Below are 20,232 nucleotides of genomic sequence, written 5' to 3'. Positions count from 1 at the left end.
ATCAGGGAAGAGAGTAGCTCCCAGATATGGGGAAGGTGTATAAATATTGTTGACTGTAAACTCCATTGATTTGATGTGATATGGGGCCCATATTCAGCTTAGGAACCTATGTGACCTCTGCATTCCTGTAGATCTGAGTTCACATTCTGTGGTCATGAGTAGGAACCTTCCAAGCTGCCCCAGCATCGGGACCCATCTTCCTCAGGTGTAGCATAGAGTATGTTGTCCAGCCTCCCTTCGGAGGATGGAACATTCTCTACCTAATTGTTGATCCAAGTTGAGGGCAAGGTCCTATGGGGGCCTACCCTCTCTATCTTTCTTCCCTCTGATGTCTCTCTGTCCTATGAAATTAAAGTTAAAAATATTTTTTTAAAAAAGAGGGAGAGAACATAATGATTTTACAAAAAGACTTTAATGTCTGGGGTTCTGAGACCCCAGTCCGTACCCCTGCAGGAAGCCAGAGCTGAGCAGCACTGTGGTCTCCTGAGGTCTCTTTCTTTATCATATGTATAACAGATAAAAGTAAGCATTTTAATAGCTTCTTTTTTTGTTGTTTTAGAAAGACTTAAACGATTTGACAACTCTGACTTAGAGTCCCTATTAACACCTAACATTTCAGCTGCCCAGTTTACCACTGTCCCCCTGCTTTCCACTACTCCGTCTCCCTCAATAGTGTTGACTGACAACACTTGTTGCTGGCGTCTTCTCTGACTTTTCTCTCATGGGCCAGGCAAGTTTCTCTGCAGCTACATTGTTCTCAGAGGTGAGAGTGTGAAGAGGACTGAAGGAAAATAGGGGAGGGCCTGTTGCTTGTGGGGCAGGGAGATGATTCCAGTACCTTCCCTATGAAAACAAAGTGTCTAGGTTGTGTGTGAGAGTCAGAAGTTGCCTCTTTCACTCCTGTCTGTGGACTCCTGAGTTTACAACCCCTTGGTTTGACCTCCTGTCCTCCGACTGCCTGGGAATGACCCCGTGACCCTGGAAAGATGTGGTAGTTAGAATGAATGATGCGCCCTGGGCAGGGGTCCAAGTGAGCATGCACTTTTTATTACTGTTGATGTTTTTGACTGAGTAAGGAGGGCAGTGTGACGTAGAATAGGTGGTCTTTTGTGATGGTCTTAAACAACTCTTGACAGCTGGAACCAGTCTTGTTGACATCTGAGGTGTTTCTGCGCGTGGGCTCTCTGCTCTCCTGACCTGCAGTTAGGGAATGTTTGTGCTTACACTCTAAATTTCTAAATCTGCATCTGTGTTTGTTTGACACGCATCTACAATTGTCTTTCTACTTGCCCACATTCGTCGTAGACCCATATCTCATTTCTAAAGTGTCAGATAAGTGAGGGCTGTGGGAGGATGAAAGAGTTCTGAAAGTGGATCATGGGAAGGGACTCAGGACATTGTGGATTTACTTACATGTCAACTGAATGGCACACTGAGAAGTGGTTAAGACAGTGCTGTGTTGTGTGTGTTTTATCACTAAAGGAAAAAAGAAAAGCAGTAAGTTGCAAGTGTGTTTGAGTCCTTCTGATTAGAAGAAACATACAGAAAGGCCCTCATTCTTCTTTTTCCTCTGCCTCTTGTCTTGTTTCTTGGATGTTTATCTTTCAATGAAGATGCATTATTCATTCGTCTCTTCAAGTGTGCATTCTTTCTGTGTTTTTCAGTTATTTCCCAAGGAAAATCCCTAGAAGTGTGGCAGGTATAACATAACATGGTTGTCCGCCCTGGGAGTTTCCAAAGCCCATCTGCCTAGACTTAAATCAGAATCTGTGAGAGCTCCCCATGTAATTCCAAGCAGAACCCACCAAAACCGAGAATGCTTGCCCTGTGGGAACTCCCCTCTGATTCACAGAGTCCAGGCCTGTCTGATACATTGTTTCTGAGTCTAGAAGTCAGGGTGAAGCCAGACAACTCATCCTTTCCCCCTCCTGACTGCCATGGTCCTGTGATTTGCACTAGGGGTGTAGTCTGGCAGGGGTGTAGTTGTAGCTTCGAATTTGAAACACTGACTCTGAGAATAAATCTTCTATCACCAAAATAAACACAGAGATCCTTTTAACTATATGATGATTTTCTTCTTTTCTTGCTTTAAAGGTAAATTAGATGTTTGCAGTGGTTTTAGATATCACCAAAAATTTACAAAGAACTCATCAAGAATTTCCATATTCCCTTTACCATTTTCTCTGTCACTAATATTTTGCATTACTATTGTACACTTGTCAAAACTAAGAAGCTGACATCAGTGTACTACTATTAACTAAATTGTGGCTTTTATTTCAATCTCATGCATTTTTCTATTCTTCTTCTAGCGTTTGCCCTTCTTCCGTAGCCAGTCAACAGCGTCAGGTTGAGCCTGATGTCAAGTTTCGAGACCTCCTTTGAATCTGGAGAGGTGGCAGTCGTTGACTATGTGGGTCATAGTCTGTCTGGAGCCGCAGGGGCAGTTCGGGTCGTCTCTGGCTCCCCAGTGATGGAACATAGCGGCGCACCGGCCATGGCCTGTTCGATGGCGATTGAGGAGGGCCCGATCATAATGTGCTAGGTCAAAGCCGGGTTGACGCTTGCAGGGGTCTGTGATGAGGTGTTTGTCCTTTACCTCAGCTGACTGCCAACTCTGTTTCCAAGAGTCTGGAACAGAGAAGTTCAGTGTAGGCGTAGGGGACCAGATTGGGTGACGAGACGTCAAGCGTTGGACAGGGTGGGCTATTAATGTCATCTTTCAGTTCTGAGGGTCCCACTCAGGACCCTATATTGCATTGGGTGTTCTGTGACAGTGACTTTTTAAAAAAATCTAGCTGGTCTGTGTTGTCATAGTTGCTTTTCCTTTGTCAGAAGCAGTCTGAGCCTTTAGGTTTATGTGGCCTTGTTAACTCTGCTTTGTTACAACTTTAAAAATTTAAATTTATGAGGGTGGGAGAGATAGTATAATGGTTATGCAAAGAGACTTTCATGTCTCAGGCAGCAGAAGTCCTAGGTTCAATCCCACATACCAGCTTAAACCAGAGCTGCAAAAGAAACATTTTATGGGGTAGTCCAGCGGGCTAAGCACATGTGGCGCAAAGTGCAAGGACGGTGTTAAGGATCCTGGTTCAAGCCCCCGGCTCCTCACCTGCAGGGGGGTCACTTCATAGGCAGTGAAGCAGGTCTGCAGGTGTCTGTCTTTCTCTCCCCCTCTCTGTCTTCCCCTCCTCTCTCCATTTCTCTCTGTGCTATCCAACAACAACATCATCAATGACAACAATAATAATAACCACAACAATGATAAAAAACAACAAGGGCAACAAAAGGGGAAAAAAAATGGCCTCCAGTGGATTCATGGTGCAGGCACCAAGCCCCAGCAATAACCCTGGAGGCCAAAAAAAAAAAGAGAGAGAGAGACTTTATATTCAGTTTGCCTTGTTCATTCTTGGATTTCAAGACCTCACGTCTCTGCTCTGTAATATACTTTTATTCTTTTCAGATAATATCCTTGGAATGGCTGGAGTAAACACCCCTCAACTCTTCACTGTTGTATTAGGAAAATATGCAGACTCTAGGACCAGAGATGAGTCAGAGATCTCTGGGGTAATTACTCAGCCCACCCCCACCTCTAACACACACACACACACACACACACACACACACACTTTCTGAGAAACAACCCAGAAACATAATTTGTTTTATCTTCAAGGAACCAAACCACAGAGAGCCCAATCTGTTCATTTAGTAGGCTAGTCATATGTTAAATATAAACATTTATTTATGCCTTTTACCATAGGACAAATTAAGCTGAGTTTCCCTTTGCGGGGGGGTGGGGGGGGAGGGCGCAAAGGTCTAAATAAATTGCAGAGAAGATTAATTATTATTTTATTTATTGATTTTACTAGAGCACAACTCAGTTGTGGTTTTGGTGGTGCTAGGAATTGAATCTGGGACTGCAAAGCCTCAGTCTTTTTGCATAACCTTTCTGTTGTCTCCCCAGCCAGAGGGAAATTGTGAATGGGTTAGCTCCAGCAGTTGACAGAGACTCATCTCCCTGCTGTGCTTCCTTCCTTTGACCTCAGGGACTGTGTTCTCTTGGTTTTTCTTCCTTCACCCTGGTGGTTCCTTCTGTGTGTCCTTTGCTACTTTTCCCTCATAGTGGACGGTCCCCAAACTTTGCCCTTGACTAGCCTTTCTCTCTCTCTCTCTCTCCCTCTCCCTCTCAAGATTTTATTTATTTATTAGTGAGAAAGATAGAAGGAGAGAAAGAACCAGACATCACTCTGGTACATATGCTGCCAGGGATTGAACTTGGGACCTCATACTTGAGAGTCCAATGCTTTATCCATTGTGCCACCTCCTGGACCACAGTGTCTCTCTCTCTCTCTCTCTCTCTCTCTCTTTTCTCCAGGGTTATTGCTGGGGCTCGGTGCCTGCACCATGAATCCACTGCTCCTGGAGGCCATCCCCCCCCCCTTTTGTTGCCCTTGTTGTTGTGGTTATTATTGTTATTATTGATGTCCTTTGTTGTTGGGTAGGACAGAGAGAAATGGAGAGAGGAGGGAGAGAAAGTCAGACACCTGCAGACCTGCTTCACCACCTGTGAAGCAACCCCCCTGCAGGTAGGGAGTGGGGCGGGGGCTAGAACCTGGATCCTTATGCCGGTCCTTGCACTTTGTGCCATGTGCATTTAACCCGCTGTGCCACTGCCCGACCCCCCTCTTTCTTTTAACTGGGATCTCATCCGGTATCATGCTGTGAATGCCATCTGGAAGCTGGCAACTCCCAAATGTGTATCTTTAGTTCCCTCTCTTTGCAGTTCAAACACAAATAGATATTAAGCTACCCACCAAGCTTCCTTACTTGGGTGCTTGCTCTTATGAATTTGAAACAAAATCCTTGCTCTTGCCCACTTGGTTTGTGCCACCCAATTTTCCTCGTCTTAGTTGTGGCTGCCTCGTCTATTCCTGCTGCCGCTGGGCAGAAGCCCATGGAGTCACCCTCACCTGCATTCTTCCCGTCACAGCTGCTCCCTTCAGCCCCACCCCAGCCTGTTCACAGGGAAGTCTTGAAGACTCCAACTACAAAGTGTCCAGGAGGCCCAGCGGTGACGCGCCAAGTTAAGCACACCATGTGCAGAGTCCTCGGTTTGAGCCCCCGCTCCCCATCTGCCGTGGGAATGCTTTATGAGCAGTGAAGCAGGTCTGCAGGTGTCTGTCTTTCCCCACCCTTTTCTGTCTCACTCCCCTCTCAATTTCTCTCTGTCCTGTCAAATAAAAAATAGGGAAAAAGTGGGGGAAATTGCCACAGGAGCAGTGGATTTGTAGTCCAGGCGCCAGACTCCTGTAATAACCCTGGTAAGACAGTGTATCTACAGTCAAACACTCGTCACCACGGATGCGTGACTGCCAGTCCACTTTAAGCCACCATCACCGCCCGCCCATGTTACTGAGTCCCTTCCCTGCCCTCTACAGCCAGAGGGATCCTTTTACAATGAACCAGATCAGGTCACTTCTCTGTTCAATAACTTCCAAGGGCTTTTCCTGTCGTTCGGAGCCAAAGCCGTTTTCTTCACTGTGGTCTCGAAGGTGTACATTATTGGGTAGGGGTAGGGAGCATAGTGGTTTTGCAAAGAGACTCTCATGCCTGAGGCTCCAAAGTCCCAGATTCAACGCCAACCACCAGAGGCCAGAGGTGAGCATAGCTCTGGTAAAAAGGGGGGAAAAAAGTGGGGGATGGGGTGGGCGGTAGTGCAGCGGGTTAAGTGCATGTGGCACAAAGCGCAAGGACCGGCATAAGGATCCAGATTCGAGCTGCCCCCCCCCCCCGGCTCCCCACCTGCAGGGGAGTCGCTTCACAGCAGTGAAGCAGGTCTGCAGGTGTCTGTCTGTCTCTGTCCCTCTCTGCCTTCCCTCCTCTCTCAATTTCTCTCTGTCCTATCCAACAATAACAGCAATGGCAGTAATAACAACAAAAGCAACAGTAGGGCAACAAACTATGAAAAAATGGCCTCCAGGAGCAGTGGATTTATAGTGCAGGCACTGAGCCCCAGAGCTAAGCCTAGAAGCAGAAAAAAAAAGTATGCATCATCTAGCTCTCCACTCCCTCTCTGGCCTCATCTCCTCTACCTTCTCTGCCCTTTGCTTCCTGAGCTCCAGCTGCAGGGCCTCTCTGCCTGATCTCAGCTAAGGCCTTTGCAAGGCTATTTCCTCTGCCTCTGAGCTCCCACTGAAGGTACCAGCATGGCCAAGTCTCTCACCTCCTATAGGTCTTCAGGGTTTCACCATCTCCCTGAGGCTGTCTTAATCACCTGTGAAGTTCTCTATTTATTACTGATACACCTTATCTTATTTCCTTTCCTTTTCATAAACATTCTATTATTTAAACATATTTTAGGGAGTTGGGCGGTAGCACAGCCAGCTAAGTGCACATGGCACGAAGCTCAAGGACCAGCATAAGGATCCCGATTCAAACCCCTGGATCCCCATCTGCAGGGGAGTCGCTTCACAGACAGTGAAGCAGGTCTGCAGGTGTCTGTCTTTCTCTCCCCCTCTCTGTCTTCCCCTCCTCTCTCCATTTCTCTCTGTCCTAGCCAACAACGATGACATCAGTCACAACAGCAGTAAAAAACAAGGGCAACAAAAGCAAAAATAAATTAATTAAATATTTTGATGAGAGAGAGACACACACAGAGAGAGAGAAGCAGAACACTGTTCAGCTGTAATATATCACGGTGGCAGGGCTTGAACCTGTGAGCTCTGGAGCCTCAGGCATGCAAGTCTGCTACAGGGTACACTCCTTTTATACCATCTGCTCAGCCTTGCTGCTTTTACACTTGCCACCACTGAAATGCTCTGTGTCTGCACACTTATTGTTTTGGCCTGTTCCTCTTCACAAGATTGTCAGCTACATGGGGCAGAGGTTTTGTCTATCGTGTGTATTGATACATGCCAAAGCCTAGTACCTGGCAAGTAGTCGCCACATGGCTGTGAATGCTGATGAGCTGTGAAGACCGCCAAGAAGTCAGTGAACACGTTTGTAGGTGACAGTGACGGATCAGCTGCTAGCAGTCAGTATTTGTGGACCCCAGAGGACTTGCCAAGCCCTGTTTTAATCACTTTACACGCTTTCGTCTTATTTAATCTTTAGTATAATGCTAAGCAATCACTATTCAGAGGATTCCCATTTAACAGCTACAAGAAGTTTAAACAAACTATCTAAAGGCACGCCGTGGCGAATGCATGGCCTAGCTCTAATTAGCTCGAGAGTCTGTAGTCTGTAATTAATAAATCTAGAGGAAATTAAGGTATGTGGGATGGAGGGAGATGGAGAGATGAGTAGCAGTGTTTTTCTCCGTGTGCTTTATTTAACCTCAAGAGCATATAGTGCTGATTGCGAGATAAAGAAGGCTTTTGCTGGTAGTTATGCTATGTCTTCAGAAACACATTGTGCCCCTAGCATTTCTCATCACTTGAACTCAGATCAAGTTGTCTTTTCAGGAAGCCACATGGGCTGTAATCCAGGGAAACGTTGGTGTTTTCCCATGATGACACAGGGGCATGGCCTTTGGGAAGACATGAATGGTTTTTCTCCTCCCCCACAGCAGGGTGACAAACGTCTGCTCAACCAAGAGCATCAGGTCAATGCTTCCTCTATGAACTTGGCTGGTTGTGGCCTATCTGCCCCCTCATGTTGTGGCCCCTGCAGACACTTTGAGAGGACGCCTGTCTTTCTGTCCCCTGGTTGTCCTTGACTTCAGGGGCATGGAACTGCATTGTCAGAGCATGGAGCTGCGAGGTCTTACTCCTCAGTGACTATCGGTATTCTGCAGTCTCTGACAAGTCACCACACTCTTAGAGATTCGCAAGGATGCATTATTACCTCTGTTTCTAGAGCACGTCTGGCCCTCTGTGTGGGCTGCTCTGGCTGCAGCATAGGTGCTGCTTGGTGCTGCAGTCTCACCAGAGACTGATGAGACATGATGGCTGGGAAGAGCCGCCATCATGCCCCTTAGTCACAGAGTTCACCTTCCTGAAGCCACAGGGCCCACTTCCTTGTTTCTTATGACTGTTGGCCAGGGACTGTTCACCTTTCCTTACTACATTGTCTTCTCACAACATAAGCTGACTTTCTTTCTTTCTTTCTTTCTTTCTTTCTTTCTTTCTTTCTTTCTTTCTTTCTTTCTATATTCCCTTTTGTTGCCCTTGTTGTAGTTATTGTTGTTGTTCTTGATGTTGTCATTGTTGGATAGGACAGAGAGAAATGGAGAGAGGAGGGGAAGACAGAGAGGGGGAGAGAAAGACAGACACCTGCAGACCTGCTTCACCGCCTGTGAAGCGACTTCCCCTGCAGGTGGGGAGCCGGGGGCTCGAACCGGGATCCTTACGCCGGCCCTTGCGCTTTGTGCCATGTGCGCTTAACCCGCTGTGCTACCACCCGACCCCTTCCTTCCTTCCTTCCTTCCTTCCTTCCTTCCTTCCTTCCTTCCTTCCTTCCTTCCTTCTTTCCTCTCCCGGGTTAGAGCTGGGACTCAGTGCTAGCACCACAAATCCACTGTTCTTATAGGTCTTTTTTCCCTCTATTTTATTGGCTAGGACAGAGAGAAATTGAGGGGGAGAGAAAGACACCTGCAGACCCACTTCACCCCTGGTAAAGCAAACCCCCTGCAGGTGGGGAGACGGGGTCTTGAACCAGGATCTCTGCGTGGGTCCTTGTGCACTTAACTATGTGCACTTTACCTGGTGAGCTACCTCCTGGTCCCCCAATTTTTTTAACTTTATTTTTTATTTGATAGAACAGAGAGAAATTGAGAGGGAGGGAGAGACACCTGCAGCACTGCTTTACCACCTGTGAAGCTTTTTCCCTGCAGGTGGGGACCAGAGGCTTGAACCTGGTTCCTTTGTGCATGAAACCATGCGAATTTAACCAGGTGCACCACTACCTGGCCCCATGACACAAGTTTCTTCAGAACAAACCAGGGACATCTCTTAACGCCAGTCTGCCAAGATAGGTTCCTACAGTGTAATCATGAGAGTGAAATCCCATTCAATTACTTTATTCTGTTGGTAGAAGCAAGTCACAGCCCCCCTCCCCACTGCGCAAAGGCAGTAACTCCAGGAGGTGGAGATCATTTTGAAGCAAACACAACACTCATGTTACTGACCCCCTTTTGCCAGTGCTGAGAAGTTCAGAATGTACACCCCCCCACCTTCACCCCCCCACCAGGCAGCCCCCTGGGCAGAGCTTTGCTTTGTAGATTTGATGGTGTTTCTTACAAGGGGGGGGGAAGAGGATGACAAACCACTGCCTCGGGGAGGCACCCTCATGCAGGGCTGACTCCAGGACTCAGGGGTTAAATTTCTGTGCTTACCTCCTTCCCCTTTCCTGCTTTCTCCTCTCTCCCTTCTTCTGCCATTCCTCAGTGCCGCAGTCTTTGCATTCCGGATGGTGTAGTCAATTAATTCCTCAATGTGAAGGCAGACCTCTCTGCTCCCCCCCCATGTGTGTTGGATTGCTTTTCCAGGAGACTGGACTGACATGTGATTTCTTTCACTTATTTACTTATTTACTTATTTATTTATTGCCATCAGGGTTATTGTTGGGGCTCAGTGCCTGCACTATGAATCCATGACTCCTAGCAGCTCCCTTCCTTCCTTCCTTCCTTCCTTCCTTCCTTCCTTCCTTCCTTCCTTCTTTATTTTATTTGACAGGCAAAGAGCAATTGAGATGGGAGAGAAGATAGAGAGAGAGATAACTGCAGACCTACTTTACCACTCATGAGGCTTTCTGCCTGCAGTTGGGGAGCGGGTCTCGAACCCAGAACCTTCCTTGCACATGGTGTTATGTGAGCTTAACTGAGTGTACCACTGCTCCCTTTGTTTTTGTTTTGCTGTTTTTCTTAACTCATGGAACCTTAAAAAAAATGCTGCTTTTGTGTGTATCTTTCAGTCCAGATGTAACTGGGTTAATTATTGATGGCATGAACCAAAGTTCCTTTTTCTTTTTAGATTTTTTAAAAAATTTGTTTTTAAACTATTTTTTTATTTTATTTATTCCCTTTTGTTGCCCTTGTTGCTCTATTGTTGTAGTTGTTATTGATATCGTCATTGTTGGATAGGACAGAGAGAAATAGACAGAGGCGGGGAGAGAAAGACAGACACCTGCAGACCTGCTTCACCGCTTGTGAAGTGACTCTCCTGCTGCAGGTGGGGAGCCGGGTGCTCGAACCAGGATCCTTAACTTTGCACCACCTGTACTTAACCCGCTGCGCTACCGCCTGACTGCCGCAAAGTTCCTTTTATTAAAGAAATTCTTGTTCCAGAAATCAAAACAGTTGTTACTAGATCTCATGGTAACAATCATGCTGTTAGGGGTGCGGGGGTGGCTTCCACCTCTCCCTCCGTTCATCTTATGGGCGTTTTACAGAAGGACTTACAGTGCTGGTTTACTTAACAAGATTACTATTTCTCAGCCTAATTATTTAAAATCTCAGTGGGTATTGATAAATAACCTTGTTTCATCTGACTTCATTCTCTATCATATCTCAGAGCAACCCCCATCCTTATCTGTGTTGTCTGTATAGGACGATGTCTTGACCAAATTCTCTCTCTTTTTTTTTAATTTATTTTTTATTTAAGAAAGGATTAATTAACAAAACCATAGGGTAGGAGGTGTACAACTCCACACAATTCCCACCACCCAATCTCCATATCCCACCCCCTCCCCTGATAGCTTTCCTATTCTCTATCCCTCTGGGAGCACGGACCCAGGGTCATTGTGGGTTGCAGAAGGTAGAAGGTCTGGCTTCTGTAATTGCTTCCCCGCTGAACATGGACGTTGATTGGTCGGTCCATACTCCCAGTCTGCCTCTCTCTTTCCCTAGTAGGGTGGGTCTCTGGGGAAGCAGAGCTCCAGGACACATTGGTGGGGTCTTCAGTCCAAGGAAGCCTGGCTGGCATCCTGATGGCATCTGGAACCTGGTGGCTGAAAAGAGAGTTAACATACGAAGCCAAACAAATTGTTGAGCAATCATGGACCCAAAGGTTGGAATAGTGGAGAGGAAGTGTTAGGGGGGTACTCACTGCAAACTCTAGTGTACTTCTGCTTTCAGGTATATATTTTGCAGTAGTTTATGGATACGTGTGAACATAAGCTCTCTCTCACAGAACCTGGTGTATATCTAGGTTTGGGGACTTTGTTAGAAAGTGATCCACCTGGGATGTAATTAGAGAATACTATGAAAGGAAAGGTCTCACCCGAGTAATGAAGCTGAAGGGTTGTCATTCCACACGTGAAGTCTCTGGACACAGTGTGAGCTGAAGCATGTTGAGGTGGCAATCATTGCATTGATTAGGTTGCGATCGGCCGATGCAATATTATTTGATATGGATTGGGAGAGGCATGCGGGAAAGTGGGCCCTATCCAAGGGTTCCAGGACTGGGGGAAATATAGGCTCTATAGTGGGGATGTGAGGTTCCTGCTGTCTCAGGGTTCAAAAAGACAATGGATAGTTACTGTTATCATCACATTATTTGGTAATTGGGTTAACTCTGAAAAAAATTTCTCTCTTTTTAATTGCTCTCATTCAAAGTTCCATCTTTAACTTGGAGGAAAATGAGAGTATGAGTCTAGTCTCTGATGAAACTTTGAGGTGAGAAGACTTGGGTTCAGAGTTGCTTTAGACATTTGGATGTAGTTTGTTGTTCCAGTTTGACCAGTTTGGAATCAGTTTATTCGTTCTTAGAAGTGTCCTTGGGAGTTAGGCCGCCCACTAGAGCGCGTGCCTTACACCTCTCTCACCCCGACTGAGGCCCTGGCTGGAAGCCTTAGTGTCTGTGCGGTGGGACACTGTAGGCAGCACTGAGGTGGGGAGGGGAGGGAGGGAGCACCGTGGGTGGTGAGTGAATGTTGCATGGTGTCTTCCTTTCTCTCACTCCTCCTTTCTCTGTTTCTCTTTCTCTCCTTACTGTATAAAACAAAGAATAAAAGAATCAGCCTGGGGAGGCAACTCATTTGTCTATCACATGTTCAAGACCCTAGGTTCAGTCCTTGGAGATGCCAGAAAAAAAAAAGGGGGGGAGCGGGGAAAGAGGGGTGTCTCAGATCCTCCTCCTGAAAAAGATATGTCAGAAAGAAAAATGAAATCAAAACACGTGATGAACATGCGCTCACCCAGTCGAAGTTGCACAACGCACCTGGGGAGAGAACCAAATCGATTTCTCTTTCCTTTTTCTACTTTTGAATTGCATGTAAATCAGACCCAGATGGTCAATGGTAGCATAAATTGTCTCTAATAATATATGAGTCTTTGAAATTCATTTGAGACATGATTGAAAATAGACGCTTAGAAACATTTGGTGTGGGATGCATGAGTCTCAAGTGTTAATGTGCCCATAGGAAGAGATTTCTGGCCACCGCAGCTCACAGGCCCTGGCAGGGACTCTGGCATGATTCCACCACTCCGGGCAGGCCCACCAACACTCCCGCCCTAGAGAAAGGGAGGGGAGGAAGGGAGGCAGGCAGGCAGGCTGCTCTGCTTTCATGAAGCTCCCCTTGACATGGTGGTCCTCTGCAGAAGCTCAGGACTCAGACCCAGGTCCTCAGCCCCCAAGTGTGTGGTCAAGCAGCTGAGCTGTCCCTCACCACTGCATCTCATCTTACAGCCTTTCAGATGCATCTTGCGTTTTTCCGCAGCTTCTGCCCTGTTTGTTTATGTGGAGAGTGACCACCCTTTAAAAGACTTGCTCATGTGGGCTGGGCTGGGGCTGTGGGGTGGCTGGGGGTGGGGGGCTCAGTGGTAGAAGCAGCCCTGCATGTGTGTGGTGCTGGGTTCAGTCTCTGACACAGTCCAAGATGTCAGACCGGGGCTCTGGTTTCTCTCTCTCCACTGAAAACCATTAAAAACAAATTAAAATAACAAAGAGGTTTAATTTTCTAAGTGATGTAAGAATTTATTCTCTTCGGAAAAAAAAAGTGAAAAAAAATACAGCTAAAGTCACTTTGGATCACCACCCCCTACTCCTAGGTCCCATGCTGACCCTACTCATGCCCCCCCCCAATGTGTCATATTGGTTTGATGATGCTCTTTTTATGTGATTCGATCCATGGGGAATATACAGTGTGTGTGTGTGTGTGTGTGTGTGTGTGTGTGTGTGTTGCTTAATGTATAAACCATTTTGTAGAAAACTCAATCATTCTCTAACGATGTGTTTTACTCAGTGCTGTGTCTTGAAGGTCTTATTCTGACGTAGGTCTACTGCTATTTGAGTTTTTTTTTTTTTTTTCCTCCTCCAGGGTTATTGCTGGGCTCGGTGCCTGCACCATGAATCCACCGCTCCTGGAGGCCATTTTTTTCCCCCTTTTGTTGCCCTTGTTGTAGCTTCGTTGTGGTTATTATTATTGCCCTTGTTGATGCAATTCATTGTTGGATAGGACAGAGAGAAATGGAGAGAGGAGGGGAAGACAGAGAGGAGGAGAGAAAGATAGACACCTGCAGACCTGCTTCACCGCCTGTGAAGCGACTCCCCTGCAGGTGGGGAGCCGGGGGCTCGAACCGGGATCCTTACACCGGTTCCTGCGCTTTGCGCCACATGCGCTTAACCCACTGCGCCACCGCCCGACCCCCTATTTGAGTTTTTTTTTTTTACCATACGTTATTTTTTAGCAATGCCTTTTGAGCACTTATTTCTAAGACAAAGTTTGAGGTTGTCATTAAACACCTAATGATTCTTTTTTACATGTTGTGCAAAATATTAATACCTTTGTGTGGTGTGGGTTTCTTCTCTCTTCAGATCTCAGAAAAATGAACTTCAGAGTGAAGGCTATGTCTTGGAATTAGACAGCTGTTCTTCCTTGGATCACCTGACTGACCAAAAACTCATCCCCGAGTTTGTTAAGAAGGTGAGTGGACAAGTTTTGCACAGCACTTCCCCGATTCAGGGGCCTGGGGGCTGCTTCAGGTCACCACACCCCACAGGCCGGCTGGAGCTGATACAGAGTCTCGCCTGGGGCTCTGGACAGCCCCTTTCACGGATCACTCAGGCCAGGATTGACTCCGGACAAAGTGGGTTGCTTCTCAGTCCCAGCATCCCAGACAGGTGGGACCCTGCGTCCTCTTCCTTATTTTTGCCACAATACTTATCACTGGGGCTCAGTGTCTGTCTGTGTGATGACTCTACCACTCCAAGCACCCATTTCTCCTTCCTTTCCCTTCCTTTCCCTTTCTTTTCTTTTCTTTTCTTTTCCTTTCCTTTCCTTTCTTCTTTTCTCTTTTTCTTCTAGTTCTTTTTCATAGATCACAGAGAGAGGGAGGGAGGTAGAGAGAGAAGGAGAGGCCCCTGTATTACTGACTGTTCCACCACTGGTGAAGGACCCTCTCTGTAGGTGGGAATTGGAGGCTGAAACGGCCTTTGTGTGTGCTAACATGTGTGCTCTACCAGGCGTCTATCTCAGGATAGACAGAAAAACATCTGTGCAAGGAATCTGCTCAGTGTTACTGTTGTCTTCTCTCTCTCTCTCTCTCTTCCTCTCTCTCTCTCTTTTTCCTTCTTTCCTTCCTTCCTATCTGCCTGCCTGCCTGCCTTTCTCTCTCTCTCTTTTCTCCCTTTCTTGTTGTTAAAATTTCGGAGGCTCTTGCCGGCCTGGCTTGCTTCACGGCGGGTAACAGAGACGCGGAGACAACGGCTGGGCAGGGAAGCTGTATTTCTTTATTCAGGAACAGCGATTCACAAACTAAGACAAACTAATCACCAAACAGAACTCGGCTGTCTCTTTGCGGCGGCACAAGCACTCTCTTACTCTGTAACTCGGGAACCCTCCAACTCTGGCACTCTGAAACTCTCGTACTTGAGAACCCTCTGAAACTCTGACACACTGGAACTCTCTCTTACTCTGTAACCCTGAAACTCTCTAACTCAGGAACTCCGGAACTCTGGCACTCTCCAACTCAGGAACCCTCTCCCGGGGTTACTTGGGACGGGGCCAAGCAGGCCCGCGAAATTAACAGGACTGATCCAATTCTCTTGGGGGGGGGGCTAGAACAAACCAATGTAAAGCATACGACAATTCCCCCTTTTCTTTATAACTAAATGACTATAGTATCAAGGGTGTGGGGTGAACAGAAACATATATAACAAAAACCAGCATGTTGCCAAGGGAAGGCCTGAGGGGGCCATATCTGCCTCTGTGGGCTAAACTTTATCAGCTTAAAAAAAACATTTCTTGCCTCTGGGGGACGTACTTTTTTCGATGGGCATTTGCATGGGGGTGGGGAACGGCCTAGAGTCCCAAAGGCAGCTGGCTGCAATTTACTTACTATGAAACAAAACTTGTTATTAGCATATCTACTGTACGATCCAACGTTTCTAATAGAGAAGGAATTTGAGACTTTTACATATCAACAACCGTCTTTTAACCTTTTGTTACACCCATTCAAGATGGAGACACACCCTAGGTGTGGGCCGGAGAGGAAACCTCAGGCATGAGAATAATTAGCATAGCCATTGTGTGATCTACCATTTCTAATAGAGAAGGTAGTGTTTTACATATCAACAAGTCTATTTAACCTTTTGTTTAGACCAACCTAGTTAAAATATATTGATTGTTAACTAATTTTTACCTTAGACTTTAAATGTAAGTTAATTTTATCTTTATGAGAATTACATTGAAAACCTTTTTCATTTAACTTTGACTAGTAAGAATTTAGCCTTAAAGCTACTGTTTACCAAACTTTAAACATACACATAAACATGGTCATTAATACACAAGGAGAGAAACCTTTGTTACGAAGACATGTCATTTTAAACACGAATTTAAATCTGTACTGTCTTAGTTGTTGTTGGGGGGGGGGTTCACCATCCGGAGGTGGCTTCCCGCGCAGCTCCATTCCCAAGCAGCTCCACTTCTAGGAATTGCAGGTTGTGATCTCTGCACAAGTCTCTGCGTACTCCAGCTTGTCTGTCTTCACACCGGACCGGCGGCTGGAGATCTCGTGTGCCTAGTTTCGGCAGGGAGCCCGGGGGTCCGGGAGGTCCGGGATCATTCCAGAATTCATAGAAAGAGGGCAGGCAGGCCATCTTTGTAGAAGGCGTGGGCCTAGGTGCCCAGGGGTGGCGGCCATAATAGGCCGCCGCGGCCCTGCCCCATGGCCCTGCCATGTCTGCTGCCCTGTTTGCAGTGGCTGAGCAGCGTGGAGGGATCACACGTCCAGTGCCCTGCGTCACGCGGTGGAGAGCCGGCTCCTGTGGGCTGGCCTCGGGCTCTTGCATGTTGGCCTCGGGCTCTTGTGTGTTGGCATAGGGCTCCAGCATGTTGGCATTCGGCTCCTGGGGCTTTTGTGTGCTGGCGTCGGGCTCCTGCGTGCTGCGGGGCTGCGGGCGCGGTGTGCGGGGTTGTCTGGGCGCAGCCGGCTGGCTGGCTGTTTAACCAGGTGGAAACAGCAGCTCCGCGCCTCGCCTCCCGCCTGCTGGCTCTTCCCGCTGGCTGTTCTGAGTTAGCCCGAGCGAGTGGAAACCACAGAGTGGTCCAGAGATAAATGTTCCAGAAACAGCAAAACAGTCTCGTGAAGAAAGAGCAGAGGCCTTTGGAGATCTCTTCACAAGCAGAAGAGAAGGCCATAGTGCATAGGTAGCCAAATTGTCTTTACTTATCTGAGAGATGCGCAGGTCAGGTCCACGTGGGCGCCATTTGTTGTTAAAATTTCGGAAGCTCTAGCCGGGCGGGCTGGCTTCACGGGCAGGTAACAGAGACGCGGAGACAACGGCTGGGCAGGGAAGCTGTATTTCTTTATTCAGGAACAACGATTCACAAACTAAGACAAACTAATCACCAAACAGAACTCGGCTGTCTCTTTGCGGCGGCACAAGCACTCTCTTACTCTGTAACTCGGGAACCCTCCAACTCTGGCACTCTGAAACTCTCGTACTTGAGAACCCTCTGAAACTCTGACACACTGGAACTCTCTCTTACTCTGTAACCCTGAAACTCTCTAACTCAGGAACTCCGGAACTCTGGCACTCTCCAACTCAGGAACCCTCTCCCGGGGTTACTTGGGGCAGGGCCAAGCGGGCCCGCGAAATTAACAGGACTGATCCAATTCTCTTGGGGGGGGGGGCTAGAACAAACCAATGTAAAGCATACGACACTTTCTTCCTTTATTTCTTTCTGGAAAGATCTATATGTCTATCTTTATGAAAAATAAAGCATCACTCAACTTCAGCATGTGCTAGCGCCACATACTGAACCTGGAGCCTCAGGCATGCAAGTTCTGGTGGTGTTGTTGTTGTTGCTTTTTCCTCCAGGATTATCATTCGGGCTGGTTGCCTGCACCACAAATCCACCGCTCCTGGAGGCTATTTTTTTTTTTTTGCCCTTGTTGTTTATCGTTATTGTTGTTATTATTGTCGTTGTTGGATAGGACAGAGAGAGATGGAGAGAGGAGGGGAAAACAGAGAGGGGGAGAGAAAGACAGACACCTGCAGACCTGCTTCACCGCCTGTGGTGAGGAGCCGGGGACTCCAACAGGGATCCTTGCGCCAGTCCTTGCACTTCACACCAAGTGCACTTACCCCATTGCACTACCGCCCGACTCCCCACAAGTTCTGGTAAATACTGAGAAGACCATTTACCACACTGAGCCAGCGCCTCCTCCCTTTTTTAATGTGTTGCTGGGGTATGTAGCCGGGACCTTGCAAACGTTTAACACCACTGCTGAGTGTCTTCCTTGGGCACCTTTTCCATCTTTTTTTATTTGGAATCTGGGGGAAGTGAAAGGGAGAAACAGACAATGAGGAGAGAAGCCACAGCACTGTGCCGCCATCCATGACCTGCCACAGTGCCGCCATCCATGACCTGCCCCAGTGCCCCATCCATGACCTGCCACAGTGCCGCCATCCATGACCTGCCACAGTGCCCCCTGGTGACTCCAGGGCTGGAAACCTGCCCCTCTAACCTGCTGAGGCATACACTCTCCCAGCTGAGCTGTCACCCAGTTCCAGTGCTGCTCTTGTCTTAGCTAGACGTGATCGTGGTGTGGCGGGTCCACTGTGTCCACTGTGCATGCCACAGAGATAGCGTTCTGATTTGTGTCCACTCAGAGAACCTCGGAGTCATGGTGAATGTACTCATTGAGAAACATTAGCCAGTTAAGTATTTAAGTTTGTTTTCTTTATTTTTATTTTTCTTGATAAATCGACAGAGGAAAATTGAGAAAGGAGAGGGGGAGAGAGAAAGAGGCAACTGTAGCACGGCTTCACTGCTTGTGAAGCTTCCCCCTGCAAGTGAAGACTGGGGTCTTGAACCTGGGTCCTTGAGTATGGCACTTTATGAGCTCAACCAGGTGTGCTAATGCCCAGGCCCCTATATTTGACTTTTATTCCTGACTATTTTTCTGTCACTGATTTTGTGTGTGTGTGTGTGTGTGTGTGTGTGTGTGTGTGTGTTCACTGATCTTGTGTGTGTGTGTTCACTGATCTTGTGTGTGTGTGTACGTACAAGCACTAGCATCTGGTGGGTTTTTTCAATAACTAGTTAACATTAGTCATTAACACTTGGCTGGCTCTACATTTGGATAAGGATTCTGTTTTTACTATTTTGAAAATTACACATGCTAAAGCCCCTGGTGCCATCTGGCCCCTGCTGTCCCCTCGGTTAGCAGATGACAATAATTAGGTGGAAACAGCCTGGGCAGCTTGAGTTTGGGCTCGGATAGTCCTCAGACTTGTGCTGCTGCTCTCCTCTCATCTGTGGCCGTGGTCGGCGGTGAGAAGTGAAGTTCCCCACTTTGGTTAACTCATGTGCTGCCCCCTCCCCCCCACTTGGCCTTGGTGGTCAAGGGAGGACTTGGAGGGAGCCAGCATTTCTGACCTGTCAGTGCTGGGGCCATGTGAAGTTTCTAGGCTTGATGGTTGTGATAACTAGAAGGGGAGAGACAAAGTGATGGGACTGGGCCCTTCCCTCTGTGCCTCCTTTCTGTTGTGGGACATGACTGATGGAGGAAGCCTCGCCTCTGTGTCCAGAGAGCAGAGGGGCCAGGTGTCCTTCTGCAGAACCAGCAGCTAGTCTGACTGACGGCAGAATGTTCCACATGTGTAAATTTCTCTGTCACCACACAGGTGGAAGACCATGGGTGCTTCCTGGGAAGAGTATACTAATAGCCATTTGTATTTCACATGTATTCCTAGAGAAAGGTGGGGGGGGGGGCAGAGAGGTGACACTTGTTAATTGCCACTCACTTAGGCCAAAATGAAGCTGTACCACTGGCGGCTACAGCTTACAGTCATTACTTTTTATCTGGGTCATTATTTTGTGTGAAATAATGGCCCCTGTTCCACTGATAAGTAGATCCGTCTTCCGATGGTAATTAACTCATTTTGTCATGCTACCATCACGCAGGATAAGCTCATTTTCTCTGCATACAAGAATCAAATTCAATGTGATTAGATTTTTTTTTTTCCTGAAGAACAATGGCCCAGTACTGTTAATTCTTTTCCCCATTGAATGTTTTAAATTAACAGGCCCTTTGGATAGAGAGCGTGGACAGAAGGAGGGAGGGAGAGGAGGTTTAGTTATTTTCCGCAATTAGGAGAAATAAAGTCATTTGTATTTGTGATGTGTAGAATTAGCTGAAGTTGCCATAATTTACAGCCCTCTCCTCCATCATGATTTTTCTTAGAGAGCAGAAGGAGTTCTGTAGCGATGATGGTTCCTTTCCTTGTGGCCTCAGGATTCACTGAGCACTTCTTCTGGTCAAATTAAATGTGGGCTACTGCATTTTGTTTTTCATTTTTGTATCCCGCTGTGCTCCATCCAACCAGTCCTTTATGTAAATTATGGATGATGGACCATGGAACATTTAAAATGCAGATTTATGGGCAGCCTTACAGAGAATATGTTTTCCAAATCCTGGAATCAAATTCTCAAGGGATGGAGAGCTTCAAGGCTTTGGAGAGCAAACCTCTCTCCTTGGATTCCTCTGGGACAAAGGTCCTTCCTGCTGCCTGCCCCCCAGCCTTCTGTGACTGCTTCATTTGTGGGAGTGAGGCAGGGGCTTGGAATTTCCTATTCTGCAGAGTTCCCAGAGGATTGGAAAGAAGACAGAGTAATGGTAAATAAAGAGCCTACATTTTTTTTGTGTGCTTCCCATCGCTGCGGCCCAGTGCCTGCGCTACAACTCTACTGCTCCTGGTGGCCAGTTTGCCTTTTTTTTTTAATTAGATAAGACAGAGAGAAATTGACAGGGAGGGGAAGACTGAGAGGGAGAGAGGAAGATAGACA

General features: G+C 47.2%; 1 protein-coding gene across 2 annotated transcripts in view; it reads left to right on the top strand.

The window, feature by feature from the left end:
* Positions 1-20,232, top strand: part of RFTN1 (raftlin, lipid raft linker 1) — a 273,063-nt gene that overhangs the window by 135,504 nt on the left and 117,327 nt on the right. For both annotated transcript variants that reach the window (XM_016191112.2, XM_060180858.1), the window contains exon 4: positions 13,752-13,860. In XM_016191112.2, the coding sequence (XP_016046598.1) occupies positions 13,752-13,860 (109 nt within the window). The remainder of the gene's footprint in view (positions 1-13,751; positions 13,861-20,232) is intronic.

Source organism: Erinaceus europaeus, chromosome 21, assembly GCF_950295315.1.
Source record: "Erinaceus europaeus chromosome 21, mEriEur2.1, whole genome shotgun sequence".
NCBI classification, from domain to species: domain Eukaryota; kingdom Metazoa; phylum Chordata; class Mammalia; order Eulipotyphla; family Erinaceidae; genus Erinaceus; species Erinaceus europaeus.
Note: the sequence above shows the minus strand (reverse complement) of the source record. Positions and strands in the feature narration are given on the sequence as shown.